This window comes from Petaurus breviceps, unplaced genomic scaffold (assembly GCF_028583685.1).
Source record: "Petaurus breviceps papuanus isolate PSGF00001 unplaced genomic scaffold, PetGlider_PUasm1.0 76, whole genome shotgun sequence".
In the NCBI taxonomy this organism is placed as follows: Eukaryota; Metazoa; Chordata; class Mammalia; order Diprotodontia; family Petauridae; genus Petaurus; species Petaurus breviceps.
In genome coordinates this window covers 48323767-48341906 of record NW_027186473.1, presented here as the reverse complement: position 1 = coordinate 48341906, position 18140 = coordinate 48323767, and the positions used below count along the sequence as shown (strand labels likewise).

The window sequence follows — 18140 nt, the reverse complement described above, 5'->3', positions numbered from 1 at the left end:
GCGCCCCACTACGGCCAGTTGCATTGGGAGAAAACTCTTTCAATATTCGGGCAGTCACTTTTTCACAAAAGCTCCTGAGGAGCGGGGGGTGGGGGTGCAGTGACTCATCCTCCTGCAAACCAAAGCCCCAGAAGACTAGGGGAGGCCTACTTTCCCAACATTTCCGAGTGGGGGACTGGGGGGGCTTCCCACGGCGCTCCTCTGGAGAACTGGGGTAGGGAGTAAGCCAGCGCCCTGCCCTGGGTGACAAAGCGGAGATTCGAACACGCAGCTGGGAGGCCGGGGCTGGCTGCGAGGAGCGCGCGAGTACGGCCTCCCTCCCCCCAGTCTCGCGCCCCGGCGGTTCCGGCTGTTGCCGCGAGCCCGCCCGGCACGAGCCCACATCGCCTCTGCGTCCGGGCCTAGCCCTCCGACCAGCTCTCGCTCCCTCCCTCCGCGGAAGGCGTCTTTTTCCGTCACCGCTCAGCTCCGGATAGGGCAGCGGCCCCGCACCTCGGCTGCCCACCTTACCTGGAGGAAAAGGACAGCCCTGGGAGCGGGGAGGGCGGCGGCAGCTACGACCTAGGCTCCGGCTTCAGGCTGTGGGCCGCACAACGTGTTCCTGCGGCCACCGGCCAAAATGGCGGTGCCCAGCCGCCGCCTCGCGCTCACCGTAGAGACGCGAGTCTGCGCGCGCAGAAGAGCTAGCGGGGGTGGGGGGGGTGGGGGGGGAGGCAGGCAGCTGGCCCAGCCTCCGAGGAAGGAGGAAGGCTTAGGTGGACCGGAGTGGCGGTTGATGTCATCGAGGTGCGCCGCGAAGTGGTGTATGGAGGGCGGCGCCGGGGCTGTTGGGTGCCCGCGAAGCTCTGAAGAGAGCAGACCAGTGACTGTGCAGGGCCGTCCGCTCGCCACGCTGGGGCTTGGAGAACTGTAAGTGTACGGCGGCAGGGAGGAGCGCATCCTGGTTGCCCTTCCCGCTCCAAGCCTAGATCTCCTTCTCTGGTCCCTCGGGGCTGGGGAGCCGCCCCCCGGCCGACTTGTGCCTCGGTATCCTCCTGGCTCCATGGTCCGCCTGCATCATTTGGTGCTGGACTGTGGGAGACAGGAGCTGGGTGTCTGGTGTGAGCCAATAGAATTCTGGACTTGGACTTAGCCAGATGTGGGACACCGGCTGTGTGATTGTGGGCCTCACTTAACCCCACCTTATCTCAATAGCCTCAGTTGTAAAAAGGGAATGAATCTAGACTACCCCATGCTTGTAAGGGGACCAAATGTGACTTTGGGCATCACTTAACCTCTTCTTACTTCACTTACCTCACCTATAAAATGGGAATAAGACCAGATGAGATAAGATAATGTATGTAAATGATGATTTGCAAATTCTAAAGGTACATGGAAATGGAAGCTGTAAATACCTGTTTCCTGGTGCCCACTGCTACTCGGTATTTAGGAATCGAGATGAATTCTATCCCATAGAAAAGATGGACTTTCCTTTTCTGTAGAGTAGTTAAAATAATCCCTTCCAGGTGCCACACTCATCAAAAATTGAACTTCATGCTATCTTAATGTTTGTTGGTTGATTGATCCTGATGTTATGGGAAGAGCATGGAGTGGTAGCGTGTTGTGGCTTCAGGGTGGGAATCCTGGCTACTTGGCACCTCACTTCTCTGTGTTGGAAGGTGGCATCTCTTGTAGTTTAGATCTGAATCAGTGTTTTTTTTTTTTTCACTTTCTTGGTAATCTGGAAAATCGCCTGCGAGTTAATGGAATTGAACAGGATAGCAATTGCAGTACATATGAGGTGCATTATCTTGAGCAGTTTGCTCAGTTAGGTGGCAGCAGCGTCAGGATCAAATAGAAATGGATTCTTGCAGTCCCATAAAGACAAAATTACAAATCGATATTATCTGTATTTTATTGTATTTTTGTTTATTTTGTTGAGCATTTTCCAGCTACATTTTAATTTAGTTTGGTGGTACTGGGTAGTTTGCAGCCTGCGGAGGCAAATTTATTGTAGAGAACATATTTGGCAGGGGCACTATTTTTATTTATGATACTTTTTTTAACTTTATCAGACTTTTTTTCTTTGTACATTCTTAGCATGTCAGCCTGACTTCATTCCTTAATTTTGGGTTTAGATTAAAGATGAAGTAAAGAGTTTCTTTTTTTAATTTAATTTTTATTTTTTCAATTAAGCATCTATTTTCTTTCCTCACCTCTGCCCTCCTTGGGGAAAAAAGAAACATTTGTAAAATATCCTTAGTCAAGCAAAACAAACGCCCACATTGGCTTCGTAAAAATTATATGTCTCATTAGGCTTCTTGAGTCTGTCAAAAGGTGAGTGGCATTCTGTATCATCTTAAGGAATTGTAGTTTGTCATTATATTGATCAGAGTTGTTAAGTTTTCCAAAGTATTTTATCTTTATGGTGTTTTTGTTATTGTATACATAGTTCTCCTGGTCTTGATTTGTATACAAATGGTGCCCAAAGGGTTAATTAAGGGTTACTTTCCCAGGCCGCTTGAGGGGATTTGAGACTCATTCTGTAGCCTGTCCTGTAACTTAAGATCTGTAACTTGAAGATGTCTTAATGTCTTTTCCCCTTATCTTGAAATACCATACAACTTATACCAAAAGAATTACTTTTGTCCCCCTTATCCTGTATTACCTATGCTGTCATTCATCTTCCTCATCCTGTGTCATGACAATTTTTCCTTATCTTGCAAGGAATCATCTTTCTCATCTTGTTTGTACTTATCCTGTCCCCAAATCTCCAACCCCCATGAGAAATCCTAAACATTACATCATTATCCTGAACATCTCTATATAAGCATAACTCCCCCAAATATCGAGGACTCATTTAGGTTTCTTGCTAAGAAGATCTGTAATGCTTTTTCACAAAAAATAAAAAGCTCCCACTGGCTATAAGAGGTCTAAGTGAATTCTTTCACATCTGAACCTGCTCTCCCAACTCAGACCTCAGAAGTTCTGCTCACCTAACTCTTGTCAGTTCATACAGCTTTCTTAGGTTTTCCTGAAATCATTCCCTGTGTCACTTCCCGAAGTTCAGTGGTTTTCTATCATATTGGTAAATGAAATCTGCTTAGCTATTCTCCAACTGATGTGCACGCTCCTAGCTTCTGGTTCTCTGTTCCTACAACATGAGCTGCCATAAATACCTTTACACATATGTATGCCCCCCATCTTTTCTTGATCTCTTTAGGGAATAGGCCCAGCAGTGGCAATGCTTTTGCTAAAGGACAGTTTAGTAACTTTTTGGTCATAATTCCAAATTGCCTTGCAAAATAGCCAGTTAAATCCCTTGAGCTACCTAGAATACAGTAATGTGCTTGTTTTCCTGAAAACCCTCTCTTCTCCCAAGAGGGTTTTGTCATTTTCCTCTTCTGTCATACTTATTTACCACTCTGAAGGCTTGTAGTCACTTCAGTGTGCTTTTCTTCAGTTATGAGTGACTTGGAGTACTTTTCCCTAGGGTCATTGATAACGTAGATTTCTATCCTTGAGAACTGCCTGTTCATATTCTTTGGCTATGTATCATTCCTCTTATAAATATTAATCAGTTCCTTATATATCTTGGAAATGAGACCTTTATCAGAGACACTTTTGCTACAAAGATTTGTGACAATTAAAATTTTCTGAGACATAGTTTCTGGGTATTTTAATCATTTTATTGATAAGGCCAGCAGATTATTAATAAAAGGATGCCAGGGGTAGCTAGGTGGTGCAATGAATAGAGCACCGGCCCTGGAGTCAGGAGGACCTGAGTTCAAATCCTGCCTCAGACACTTAACACAGACTTGGGCAAGTCACTTAACCCCGATTGCCCTCCAAAAAAAAATGCAAAAAGGATGCCTGCAGACTCACAGTTTATATACCCCTTGAAGTACTTTGTCAGTGAGGAGCTGAGAGTGAGTGATCAAGTTGCATAACTAATTTATTGATTGCTCTTTCTCTCTTTTATTGATATAATAAGCATTTAGAGATATAAATTTTCTCCTAAATACTGCTTTGGTTGCATCCCACAAGTTTTTCTATATTGTCTCATTGTTGTCATTCTCTTTAATGAAATTATTGTTTGTATGATTTGTTCTTTGACTCCTTCTTTAGGATTAGACTGTTTAGTTTCCAATTAATTTTTAGTCTGAGCTTCCAGGGTCCTTTAATTGAATGTTCTTTTTATTGCATTATGGTCCCCAAAGGGGGCATTTAATATTTCTGCTTTTTAGCATGTATTTGTTAGGTTGTTATGTTTACTACAAGGTAAGTTTTTTTTGTGAAGGTGCCATGTACAGCTGAGAAAAGCTATGCTCCTTTCTATTCCCATCCAGTATTCTCCAGAGGTCTATCGTGTCTAAATTCCCTAAAATTCTATTTATTTCTATAACTTTTTATTTTATAGTTATAACTGTCTAGGTCTGAGCTGGAGTAAATTGAAGTTCCCTACCAGTATAGTTTTTACTGTCTTGTTTCCTTTTATAATTTATTTGACTTTTCCTTCAAGGATTTGCTTTGTCATTTGGTGCATGCACACACACACACACACACACAGAGTATTGCTATTATTTCACTGTCTTTGGTCACTGTTAGAAAAATGTAGTTTTCTGATTATTTCTTTTAATTAGGTTTATTTGCTTTTGCTTTCTCTGAGTTCATGAATGCTACCCCTGCTTTCTTTTTTTTTCAAATGCTATATTAACTTCTGATTTACATCATTCATTTCCGCCAGATTTTGAGTTCCAAATTTTCTCCCCATTTTTCCCCTACCCACCGCCCCAAAATATCAGTCCCACAGTATATCCCCTCCTCCAATCTGCTCTCTCCCATATTTTCTTCCATACTCCTTTTGACTTTTCCAGTGGATCTCTATGCCCCAGTGGCTGTATATCTTATTTACCAATTACATGTAAAATAGTATTAATAATAGTGTGTGTGTGTATATATTTAAATATTTGATTTTAAAACTTTGAATTCCAGATTCATTCCCTTCCTCCTTTGTCACCCACCCTTACTGGGAAGATAAGTGGTTCAGTATTGGTTGTACATGTGTGGCTAATGTAAAACAATAACATAGTAGATATATTGTAAAAGACTGACTATATTTCCCTCCCTCCTATCCCACCTCCCACTTGTTCTATTCTCTACTTTGATCCCATCCCTTTTCAAAAGTGGGTGCTTCCAACTTCTCTCCCCCCCAGCCTGTCCTCCCTTCCATTATTCTCCCTCTCATCCCCTTTCCCCCTACTCTCCTGGAGGGTGAGATACCCTATTTAGTGTGTATTTCATTCCCTCCTCAAGCCAGATTCAATGGGATAAGGTTGACCCATTCCCTTTTGCCTTCCTGTTCTTCCCCTCCATTGTAATCATTTTCCCTTGCCTCTTCTATATGAGATAGTTTACCCCATTCTGTCTCTCCCCATCTCCTCTCATTATATTCCTCTCTCATCTCTTAATTTCACCTTTTAAGTATCATCCCTTCCTGTTAAATTGGTCCTGTGCCCTCTATCTATGTATACCTATAAACATATATACACACATTTACATATGTATTCATATGCCCATATACCCTCATATATAGACATACACATATTTCTATTCCCTTCAACTACTGAGAAAAGTTTCATAAGTTACAATTATTGTTTTTCCATGTAGGAATGTTAATAGTTGAACTTTGATAAGTTCCTTATGATTTCTTTTCCCTGTTTACCTTCTCATGCTTCTCTTGCTTCTTATATCTGAATGTCAACTTTTCTATTCAACTCTGGTTTTTTCAGCAAGAATGCTTGAAAGTCCTCTATTCCACTGAATGACCATATTTTCCCCTGAAACATGATACTCAGTTTTTTTTTTCCAAAAGCTTTATTAACTTCTGATTTTACATCATTCATTTCCGCCAGATTTTGAGTTACAAATTTTCTCCCCATTTTTTCCCTACTCACCACTGGCAAGCTGGACACACACCCCATTACCTCCACCCTAGACTGCAATCCAGATCCAAGCAGGTTAAAGCAAGAATGATTACCCCTCAGTCTGGTGCTTGGTCCCCCTACACTCTGCAGGCCAGGAGCTTAAGCTTCCATGTGGCACTGGTTGGCTGTGCCAGTCATCTCAGCGGCTTCTAGCCCCTGGGGCAAAAGCCAGGCACTCCCACTTACTGGGTCCCAAAGTTCAGACTGCACTGACTTCTCACTTTGTCCTTTGCATCTATGTGTTGATAAATCTGGAAATGGTCACAGCTGCTGCTGATCTGGAGTCCCTCCAGCTGGCTGCTGGTCAGTCCCACCCTGGGGCTAAAGCCTCAGGTGGGCCTGGGCTCAGCTCCCAGAGCTGGCCAATTTCTGCTGGCCTGCTGGGCTGTCCTCAGCGGGAGGTTAGCTTCTCTGTGTCATTTTGTGGGTTCTGCAGCTCCAAAGTTTGTTTAGAGTCCCCTTTTTACATGGATTGGGGAAGGTGGAAGCTGGAGCAGTGGGGAGGTCCTGCTTCTACTCTGCCTTCTTGACTCTGTCCCCCCACCCTGCTTTCTACTTCAGCTGAAACATAATAGATTCTGCTCCATCCTTTTATTTTGCTTATGACTACTCCCTCCCTTAATCTACTCTCTCTCTTATTTTTTCTCCTTTCTCTTTCCCTGTTTTTGTTGTCGTTCAGTCATTTTTTTTGAGTACAACTCTTTATTACACCATTTGAGGTTCTCTCTGCAAAGATGTGGTTTGACATTCCTTCTCTAGTTCATTTTACAGATGAGGAAAGTGAGTGTAATGGGAATGTAAATTTAAAGATCTTCCCTGCCCCTAGGCTAAAGTGCACCTGGAGCCTGGGGTGGGAGGCTTGTTTTTCAGTAGATACTTCTTGATTGGCCAGTGAGTCAATAAGGTTGTTACATTCTCTGAGCCAGGAAGCTATATAAGCCCTGATGTGCAGCTTTGTTTTGGGGCTGACTTTGAGAAGTGTTCTGTGATTTGATCAGATGAAACTCTGGAAAGCCATTGTCCAGAGCCCCCCCCCCGGCTTTGAAATCCAGATGTTGTTTGGTATGGATGTAATGGTTGGACAGTTTGGAAAGCTGTCTACTTGATCTGTTTCTGTCTTGATAATTCTGCCTGTATACTTTGAAGTTCAGGGTGCTGACCTTTTTCCCCCTGAACTAGGTAAAGGATATATGTTTGACTGATTAAAGTAAGCTTGTTAACTCATTTTGATTTGCTTTCCTTTAACAAAGCAGATCTAAGAACCTGTGTTGGCAGCAAACCCTGAGGACGCTTGGGGTGCTTGCTGCTACAGTGAGGCAAGCAGGCTCACATAGTAAGTGTCCAAGGCAAGATTTAAAATCAGATTTTCATGACTCCAGGCCCAGTGCTCTATCTTCTGCATCACCTAGTTTGGTGCTTTCCTTTTTCCTTACTGTTTCCATATTTAGTAAAATGTATTTCTGCATTTTTGTGTATTTCCCACCCTTTTCGCCACCTTTATATAGTTTTCTATTTGCATATTCCAGTTATATAAGATAGTTTCCCTACCCTTTTTCTCTTTGGTTACCTCAGAGTATTTCCTTTTCCCCTCCTTTTCCTTTCTTTTAAGGTCTTCAAAAACATAATCTCTACCCACCCAACCACCCCTCTCCTCCCAAAAGTAAACAACCCAAACCAAAACAAAATAAACCATGTCCATCTTCTCTGTTTAATTAGACTTCTTTGATAGCCCATTATGATAGGGTTCTAAAGGAACATGTATCATTATTCCACCATATTTCCTTTTTACATTTCTCTTGACTCCTATGTTTGTTTTTCAAAGTTTCTATACCACTCTGGTCTTCAGGAATGATAGGAAGTGTTCTCCATTTCATTAAAAGTCCATTTTCCCTCTGTAGTTTCTCCAGCAATTTACTCAATTCTGTGTTTTCTTTCTTGTTTATCTTTGTTAGATTTATTAAAAAAAAAAAGTTAAAATCTCTTGTCACTTTTATATTATTTTGTATATCTTCTTATAATTAATTTATTTTTTACTTTTATGAATTTAGATTCCAAAGCATTTGGAGCAAGTTGATTTTATGTTATTAGTAGTTTGTCATCTGTGGCTCCTTTCAGCATAATGTAGTTGTTTTATCTCCTTTTATGTTATGAATTTTTTTTTTTACTTTTTCTGACAGCCTGATTGTAACTCCTGTTTTTTTTTGAGTCGCCTGATATATGGTGAATTTTGTTCTAGCAACTCATTTTTCTAACGTGTACATCTTGGATTTTTCAGTGTTTTTCTTCTTAATAACAAATTGCAAGGTTTTGTTTTATTAGGTTTTTAAGTGATGAGAGTTAGGTTTATATTTTTTCCCATTACTCTCAGATATTTTTTTAAAGTTAGGATGCTGTGCTTCCTCCCCTCCCCCCCCTCCATGCTTCACCCCTACCTTTTTACACAGACTCTTGTCCCAACATCAACTGACCACCCCACTCCTCTTAATTAGTTTTGCTTGACTTAGGTTTCTTTTTCTTTCTCAAACTTTTTTCTAGTTATATAATACTTCCCCTCCTTTTTTCTTCTCAGTTAATAGTTAAGTAAATCCCCCTTCCTTTTTAACTTCTGTTTATTAGGGAGGCTTTTTTTTCCTTCATTTTTTCTTATACCCTTTTCTAAAAAAGGATTTCTTTCTCTCATGCTCTTTTTGCTATTTTAGACTTTTATTATTTGATAGTATCCATATAGTAATAGGTTATCTATATCTATATACTATAGGCTATATATATATATATCTTTATATACTACAGATAGCAATATTGATGATTACTCATTCTCATGCTTGTTTATTTCTTCTTTGGTATCTGTTTTCCTGGATAGTATTTAATTCCTGGAATTAAATTTTCTAACCACTGTTTTGAGTTCCCTCTTCTAAATGGTTTCTATGTTATTGTCTTATAGTTCTTCCCCCTCCAAGCATTTTTTCCTGTTACTCTTATTCTTTCAAGTGCCTGAAGGGGATAGCAAGGATGGAAGTAATGCACAGTGGTAGAAATTTTCCTTTATATCTAATTACAAAGTTCATTATTATACCCTTGCCTTCCCATGATCTTTTTCCCCACATTTATTATCAAATCTCCTCCCTGTTTCCATGCCTTCTCATTCTTTTGGGTATGTTAACCTCAAAAACTGTGATTCCCTTTTTCCTGAGGTGAGATTCTGTTTTTGGAGTCATAACACTCTCTTCTAGGTAGTGTAATCTCTTAAGCACCAAATCCAATTAGATTATATTCATTTAAAGTCCCCATTTCCTGTCTCTCTCTCTCCCCACACAGAAATGTTCTTCAGTGTTGCTGCTCCCCACCACTGAACTGATATTTTCCATTTTCTTTAACCCTATTCTGATCATATCCTTTCCCACCTCACCCATTTTCCTTGTAACTTGTCTTCAATTTGAGAGACTACAGGAATTATTATTGATTTACTTAGGGTACATCACACAACCCCCTCTATGTTCTTACTTCCATTTACCCATTTATGCCCATTCTCATTCTATAGTTTTGTTTCACAAAAGATTCACCTGCAAGGCAGGGCCTTATGAATTTTAGTCCTGGATGATTCTACCCCATTCTTCCACCTTCTATTTCTTTGTCTCCTTGTGTATTTTAGGAGGGGGGGGGGCGGATATCTTAATGGTTCTTCTTGTTATGTTTTCTTGCTGTTAACCCCATGATGATTTTCTCTTTCAAATTTTTTTTCCTTTCCTCCCCCTTGGGGGGGGGGGAGGCAGTTTATTTATTTACTTGTGCCTTCCTTGATTACTGTATTTATCTTTCTTGTGTTTCTCTTGTCTGGGGTGTTTGCAAAGCAGTAAAAGTCATACTTTACAAATTGAAGGTTTGTGGCCACTCTTGCCTCAAGGAAGTCTATTGGTGCCATTTTTCCAACAGTATGTGCTGATTTCATATTTGTGTTACATTTTGGTAATTCTTGCAATATTTCAAACTTTTTCATTATTATTATATCTGGTATGTTGATCTATGGTCAGTGATCTTTGATATTACTATTGTAATTGTTTTAGGGCACCAATGTTTTGTATGTTCTGACTGACTCATCACTGAACTTTCAGGGAATTCCCATTCCCTAGACACACCAATATTGAGATTAGACCAGTTAATAACCCTACAATGGCCTCTAAGTGTCCAAGTGAAAGGAAGGGTCAATCCATGCAGCAAGCTTCATTGTTCTCTCATTTTAAGAAATTGTCATAGCTAGCATTGAGACAAGATCCTCCACCAGTAAAAATTTTACACCTTGCTGAAGGCTCAGATTATGGTTAGCATTTTTTAGCAATAAAGTATTTTTAATAAGGTATATATACATTAATACCATTACACACTTAATAGACTACAGCATAGTGTAAATTTTTATATGCACTGGAAAACCAAAAAATTCATGTAATTCAGTGTATTGCGATATTCACTTTATTGTGTGGTGGTCTGGAACTGAACCTGCAGAATCTCCAAGGTATGTCTGTAATCTATTCATATCTTTTTTTTTTTTTTCCTATTTTGCTTTTTTAGGAATGCTTGCCTTTTATTGAATGTCTGTCTTTTTTCATGATTAAGTTCAGGCTTACAGAGTATTTCATTTTGTGTTGCAGCTTGAATTCTTTTGCTCTTTGGAACACTTTATTTCCCTTTACAATTTATGGTCCAGAATAGTCTTGCTTTACTCAGTTTGCCTTTCCTTTATATTTGAAAGTTTCTCCTGGTCACTTGTAAAATTTGTTGTTTTTTCATTAGCATTGTTAAATTTAACTACTTTGTATCTTATCTTGGAGTTTTCAGTATATTCTCAAACCCCTTTCTGGAAGTGATCTGTATATTCTTTTAATTAACACTTTATTTTCTAAGTCTAGAAGATCTGAACTTCTTGCATTGTGGTATTCAGATTTATTGGCTTATTGTGACTTTTTTTTTTGTTAGACCTTGTTAGATCCTTTAGTTGTCTTTAGTTGTCTTCAAGATAAATATTTTATCTTGTACTGTATAGAGGTCTTATTTTATTTTTAACATTGTTGCTTTTTACTTCTCTTTTTCCAGATTGTCCTTCCCTTCTGTGTCTTTGTATCCCAATCATTTATTTTATCTCTTATTTCTTTGGAGAGTTTTGCCACCATATATTCAAGTTTTTCTTTTCTGCTAGTTATTTCTGCTGTATAGGCCATGATTTATACTTTTCATAATTCTCAGTTCTCTTGTGAACTATTCAAGAACATCCTGTTGTTGTTCTGTACTCTCTTGAGAATACACAGAATTGTCTTCCTTATCAGATGTTGATTAATATTACTTTGTTTTTCAATATTCAGAGATTTTTGGACTGATTTGGGTGTTCTGGAGGCAATCTTCTTTTCTGTTGTTAGTATCTTCCCACTTGACTTGTCTGCTTGTCCTCATGGTCTAGAACTGCATTTTCTTCCTTCTGAAATAACTTCTTTTCTAATTCCTTTCTCCTATGATGGCAGATCCCCAAAGAGCCATACTTAGAACTGTCCCTGCCTCCTTCCATGCTTAGCATTTTATTTTTCACCACTTTCACTTGTTCCTATGCTTCCATATCCTCTTAAGAGCTGTGTCTGTGTGTTTTTGTATATACAAAGTTAAGTTCTATTGTTAGTTTCCACAGAATGGTGGGGTGAGGAAAAGGGCAAGGGGGTGTGTTGGCAGATAACTGCAGCTGCAGCAAGAGAATTTGTGAGCACAAGCCTAATAGGTCTTGTATAGCCCTGTCAGAGTATAGAGGAAGGGATTAGGAATTAGCATTCTCTGCTGTTATTTCATCATATTGTTACCTACTTAAGGTTCTTGGTATCTTAGCCCTGAGCATAACTGCAAAAGTTTTTTATCTTAGATAAAATTCTTAGTTTGGAGAGTTTTAAGAGGTCTTTTTTTCCATTTCATTAGAGTAGCACTCAATTTGTTGGTCTGTTCACTCTCATTCAAGTTATATTACTGTACTACCTCCTTTTCTAAGCTACAGATTTCATATTATAATTTAGTGTACACTGAGGTTGGTATCATTTGTTCTTATTTCCTTCATTATTGTTTTATTACTTTATAGTCTATAAAAGGTTATCTATAATAGATAATATTATAAGATTATCTAATATATACCTATTATCTAATACATAATGAGATTATCTAATAAAATTATTAGTTTTGCCTGCTTTTTAAAATGAGCAGTATATTCCCCAGTACATGATCATTTTTTGTAAAATTACCATAATATACCAAGAAATAGGTATATTCTTTAATATTCCATATACTGTTTGAATATAGTCTTGATGGGGTACTTGGGATCTATGTTTGTAAAATCAATTTGTAATACCAATTTGTAACATCAGGAATGATGGGGTGCTTGGGATCTATATTTGTAATATCAGTCTGTAAAACCAGTTTGTAAAATCATACCCTGCCCCCCCCCCCCCTCTCAGAGCATTAACTCTGTCCCTTCTCCCCCCCACACCCCCCACCCCTAGCTTCAGAGCAATAACTCTGCCCAGCAACAACTATCTCAGCTTGGAACAATAACAAACTATTCTTATGAATCTTTCACTAAAGTATCTATAAACATTCCAGCTTAGGCAACTATTATCTCTCCCTTGTATAGTGTCTCGCTGCCCCCATGAATCCTTTGGTACCCTATCTCTAAGTTGACTCCTTGGCTGCCTCAATGAATCCTTCAGGACCCTATCTCCTGGTTAACTCCTTAGCCTATTATCCCCTGAGTCTCCTGTTAGCCTTGGTTTCCAGACATCAATCTTGTCAAAAATGACACTGATGGGTGGCAGACTGGTCACTTCTCCATCAGCCCTTGACTGCTAGCTGACTTAGTGATGTCCTTGGGCTTTTTTCCAGTGAATCATGGGCAATATACCTGTGCAGGTACATAAAACTTGCATGCTCCTTTAAACACTGTCCCCACCTTAACTCCTCCCTAATCCCACCCTTAATCACCTAGTTAGCATAATTGGCACAGGTTCTAATATGGATGATTCTATATAAATCTTAATTCTACCCCTTTGAGGTTGCAGGTCCCCTAAGGATCCTTGCCCGCTGTAAGGCATATAATAAACTTTTACAACTCTGACTCCAGTTAGGCTTGAGTTGAATTCTTTCCAGACTGAATGGCAGGTTCTGGTCTTAAGATAAGATCAGAGTTCCTGCTGAACCTATTGTGAGACATCCCTCATCAGTCTCAAGTTATAACAGTTGTTTGCAAAATGCATAGATAGACTTCCCAAGGTTATTTTTTTACTCTTGCAATAAGATGTTGTTAACTACATTTGAGAAATAGAGGGTTAATGTGAAATGATTATGATCAGTTTTTAGAGTCAAGATGGACAGTCATCAAATACAACCCTTTTATTTCGTAGATAAAGAAAAAGGCTGGGAGAATCATAGAAATTTTGAAATTTTGAGCTGGATATACACTAGAGCTTTTCTAGTTAAAGTCCTTTCTTTTCTAGAGACAAGTAGACTGATAAGTTGCGGGGGGGGGGGGGGGAGAGAATGAAATGACTTGAATAAAACTGCACACCTACTTAGTAACCAGAGCCAGGACTTGATACTGTTTCCTGCTACCAGGATGTAGGTGCATTTCCAGTCAGCAGGAATTTAAGAAATGATTTATTATGGTTTCCTATAAACTAACAGTGAGGAAAATATAATTAAAGATTCTAGCTTTTTCTTTTTTATTAAACCTGAAAAGACATTTAGGTCTCTTTGTAATCTGTCCATATTCTTTCTTTATAGATTAGCAAAAAATGACCACACCAAACAAGACACCACCTGGTGCTGACCCTAAACAGTTGGAAAGGACTGGGACAGTACGTGAAATAGGTTCACAGGCTGTTTGGTCACTCTCATCCTGTAAGCCAGGTAAAAAATAATACTTTGTTTTGCAACAGTTATACTTCCTTTTTTCTATACTGAATTTAAAACTTGTTATATCAATAAGAATGCCATTCATTATATAGGTAGTTAACATGCTACCCTCAGGATATTACAATAGAGGAAAGCCTTCATTGTGTTGTTTGGATATGTTTGGGGAATTTATGGAAATACACGAGTGCCAATTGCACAGACTGTGAAAGCATCAAGAAGTTGTGATGCCCACCAATGGAGAGAATATCTACTTGAGTCCAATCATGAATCTATATAAGTATGGCATCCACCCCTCCTATAAAATTTACATTGTATTTATACTACTTTAGGAATGTGAGAAGGTCTATGTTATTCTTGTTGCTCCTACCTCAGCTGTACTGGTGTAATTGTTATTATTATTGAGGAATTAGACAAAAGTGTCCATTGACCTAGGGGTATTATGGAGGTGCTGAAAAAGACAACAGCTTTGTTTTTAGAAATCATGACATGGTCACTTGGAGATCTTGCACTAGACAAAAGTTAGACTAGATTCAATATTGCTTTGCCAAATACCTAACTTCATATAATGTTCAATTATGACATGCAATGGATGGTGCTTCTGTTTTGTATGTTAGGTTCTGCTGTTAGTAAAAAATTGAGTAGAATGAATTCTATAATTACCATCATTTTTAGTTACTAAGAATTTTTTTGGGTCAAGCTTGTAATTTCATTGGTATTGGGAACTGCCAATGAGGAAACTCCTTCTGCTAAAACATCAGAATGTGTTCTTCAATTTATAGTCTTAAAGTTTTCCTGTCCCAGGACAGGCACCTAGAGCTTTAGTGACTTCCCTCTGGTTATGTAATCAGCATGGTCAGTGGTAGGACTTGAACTTGGACATACCTGACACTAAGATTGGTTGTCTAGCCACTATACCATTATCTCTTATATTAGGGACAATGAACATTACATTAATATATCATAATTTGTTCAGCCATTTCCCAATTAATGGACTCCCCTTTCTCCCCTTTAGTCTCCAGTTATTTGCCACTACAGAATAAGAGGGCTTGTCTAAATACTTTATAAAGGATCCTTTTCATCTTTTTTGCTCATTTTTGGGATTAGACTCAACCTATAAGGAATTGTTGGTTCAAAGAGTATACACAGTTGAGTAATTTTTTTAGCATATTTCTATATTGTTTTCTAGCATAAAACATAAAAGCACATCATTAAAAAATTTTTTTTCAAATAAAAAAAATCTATTTTCTTTCCCTTTCAACTCTTCTGCACCCATTAGGAAAAAAAAGAAAAACAAAATCCTTACAGCAAATCAAAGAAAACAAATTCCTGCACTGGGTAAGGCCAAAAGTATGTCTCATTCTGTATTCAATTCAGCAGCTAAGAGGTGGTAGCATGTTTCATCCTTAGTCTTCTGGAATGGTGGCTAGCCAGTGAGTTTATTAGAAATGTAAAATCTTTCAAAGTTGTTTTTACTTACATTTTTGTATAAACTTTTCTGTTGATTCTAATTTCTTTGCTTTGCATCAGTTCATACAAATCTTCCCAAGATTTTTTCTGAAATCATTCCTTACTTTGTTCCTTAGAGTTCAATAGTATTCCACTACATTTATACTATAAGTGATTCAACTATTCCCCATTTGATGGCCTGCCCCTTATTTTTTCTCTTTTTTTTAAAGGCAAAAACACCAATCATTTAATATTTTGCAAAGAGGAAAGTAGGGTTATCAACTTGCTTGCACAATTGTGACTTTGGTTTCTTTAAAAAGAATGTTGAGGGGCAGCTAGGTGGTACAGTGAATAGAGCACCAGACATGGAGTCAGGAGGACCTGAGTTCAAATCTGACCTTAGAGACTTGACACACTTACTAGCCAGGAGACTTTGGGCCAGTCACTTAACCCCAATTGCCCTCCAAAAAGAAAAAAAAAAGAAGGTTGATATATTAAAAAATCCTAAGTGGAATAACTGAAAAAAGAGAGCAGTATTTAAAAATACTCTACTTATGGGGAGGCTAGGTGGTGCAGTGAGTAAAGCGCCGGCCCCGGAGTCAGGAGGACCCGAGATCGGTTCCAGCCTCAGACACTTAACACCCACACAAAAAAAAACTAGCTGTGTAACCTTGGGCAAGTAACTTAACCCCAATTGCCCTCCAAAAGGCAAATATATATATATATATATTTTTTTTTAACTTATATTTTTCCCACTTATATGTAAAAAACAATTTTAATATTCATTTAAAAAAATTCGAGTTCCAAATTCTCTCTCAGTCCCTCATTACTACCTCCCCTCCCTGAGGCAGTAAACATTTTGATATGAGTTATTATATGTGCATTCATACAAAACTTGTTTATGTATTAGTTGTAAAAGAAAACACAGACTGAAAAAAAACCCCCAAGAAAAAATAAAGTGAAAAATAGTATGCTTCCATCTGCATTCAGACTCCATTACTTCTTGCTCTGGAGGTGGATAGCATTTTTCATTATGAGTCCTTTGGAATTGTCTTGGATCCTTGTATTGCTGAGAAGTGCTATCAGTCACAGTTGATGATTGTACATATTGCTGTTACTGTATACAATATTCTTCTGCTTCTGCTCACTTCACTTTCCTGCCCTTATTTTCTAGTTCTTTGCCTCTATAAAAAGAGCTGTTATAAATATTTTTGTATGAGTTTTTTCCTTCTTTCTTTAATGTCGTTGGGGCACAGTTTAGAAACTATTTGCTTATAGTTACAAATTGTTTTCCAGAAGAGTTGGACCAATTCATAATTCTTCCAGTGCGTCAATGTGCTTGTTTTCCTGTGTCTTCTCTAACATTTGTTATTTTTCTTTTTTGTCAACTTTGCATGATGGTTGTGTAGTAGAATGTTAGAATTACTTTAATTAGCATTTTTCTGATTATTAGAAATTTTCACCATCTTTTCAGATGATTGTTGATATTTTATCCCCTTGAAAACTACCTGTTCTTATCCTTTGACTATTTTTTATTTGAAGGATGGCTCTTAATCTTGGAAATTTTAATCACTTCCATATATACTTGGAGATATGTCCCTTATCAGAGAAACTTGCTGCAAGGATTCCATGCCTGGTCCTCTTCCTGTCCCCAACTATTGGCTTCTCTTCTAATTTTAGCCACAATGGTTTTGTCTGAGCAAAATGTTTTAAAAAATTGTTACAGAATTGTCCGTTTTATCTTATGTGGTCCTCTTTATCCTTAGTTTCTTCATGAGCTGTTACCCATCCATAAATCTAGAAAGTAATTTCTTCCTCGTTTCCTAATTTCTGTATGATGTTAAATTATACATCTGTTTGGAGCTTATCTTGTCTCGAGATGTTGGTTTTTAATTTTTGCCAGACTACAGCTGTCTCACAGTTTTTGTCTAATAGTGCATTCTTACCTCCTATCTGGAGTTTTTGGTTTATCAAACACTGTGATACCATGTTTTTCTCTGTATGTTGTATACCTAATTTGTCCCATTGATTGACCCCTTGATTTCTTAGCCAGTATCAGATTGTTTTGAAGTTACTGCTTTGTAGTGTAGTTTGAGACCTCGGTCCCCTTCCCATTTTTTGATAGCTTTAATAATTTTATTATTTAATATTTTTCTTTTCCCAATTACATGTAAAAACAATTTTTAACATTCATTTCTCATGACTCCCCTCGTAATTGTTGCCTTCAGTAGAGATTTGATTCTGTGTACACTTGTACCTGTATTTCCTAACCTTTCTTTTCTTTATCATAATTTCTACATCTTTTATGAAGCGCATTTGGGATTAAGATGATATATTCCAGTTGTGGTGACTGTACTGCTTTTTTTTTTTTTGGAGTGGGCAAGGAAGGGTAATTGGGGTTGTGTCTACTGCTTTTGATAGTGGAAAAAAAGTTTGTTTTAAATATCTTTGCAAATCTTATTAATTCTGTTTATAATTCTCTTTCCATTTCTTCCTTAGTATCTTCAGTATGACTTTGTTTAATTGGGTCTCCTACCAACTTTATTTAAACTAGTTTTACCTTCCAGTGCTTCCCTATTTTATGAATTGATAGCTGCTCATGATTTTCCATCATACTTTTCCATAAGATTTTACATGAGGTTATCTTCTAAACCAGTGTTGCCCTAGATTGCAATTTCTGTTTGACAAACTAGTTGAGTGTTTTGTGATAAAGTCACTCTTTCAGCTCTTTGCTGTCCTTATAATGACAATTGATTGGAAATAATGAAGCTTTTATGCTAATTTATTGTTATCTTTATG

The 18140-nt window shown here is 38.3% G+C and overlaps 2 protein-coding genes across 5 annotated transcripts in view; one reads left to right on the top strand and one right to left on the bottom strand.

Annotated features, from left to right (window-relative positions):
- Positions 1-654, bottom strand: part of ABCE1 (ATP binding cassette subfamily E member 1) — a 28022-nt gene extending 27368 nt beyond the window's left edge. For both annotated transcript variants that reach the window (XM_069105458.1, XM_069105459.1), the window contains exon 1: positions 511-654. The gene's annotated coding sequence lies outside the window, so the exon portion shown is untranslated. The remainder of the gene's footprint in view (positions 1-510) is intronic.
- A 74-nt stretch (positions 655-728) lies between these two features.
- Positions 729-18140, top strand: part of ANAPC10 (anaphase promoting complex subunit 10) — a 137269-nt gene continuing 119857 nt past the window's right edge. The window contains exons 1-2 of one of the 3 annotated variants that reach the window (XR_011171896.1): positions 729-909; positions 13764-13889. Coding sequence is in view for 2 of the 3 variants with exons in the window: in XM_069105466.1 (XP_068961567.1) it covers positions 13775-13889 (115 nt within the window). In the remaining variant the exon portion in view is untranslated. The remainder of the gene's footprint in view (positions 910-13763; positions 13890-18140) is intronic. The other 2 variants (XM_069105466.1, XM_069105467.1) reach the window with 2 other exon arrangements.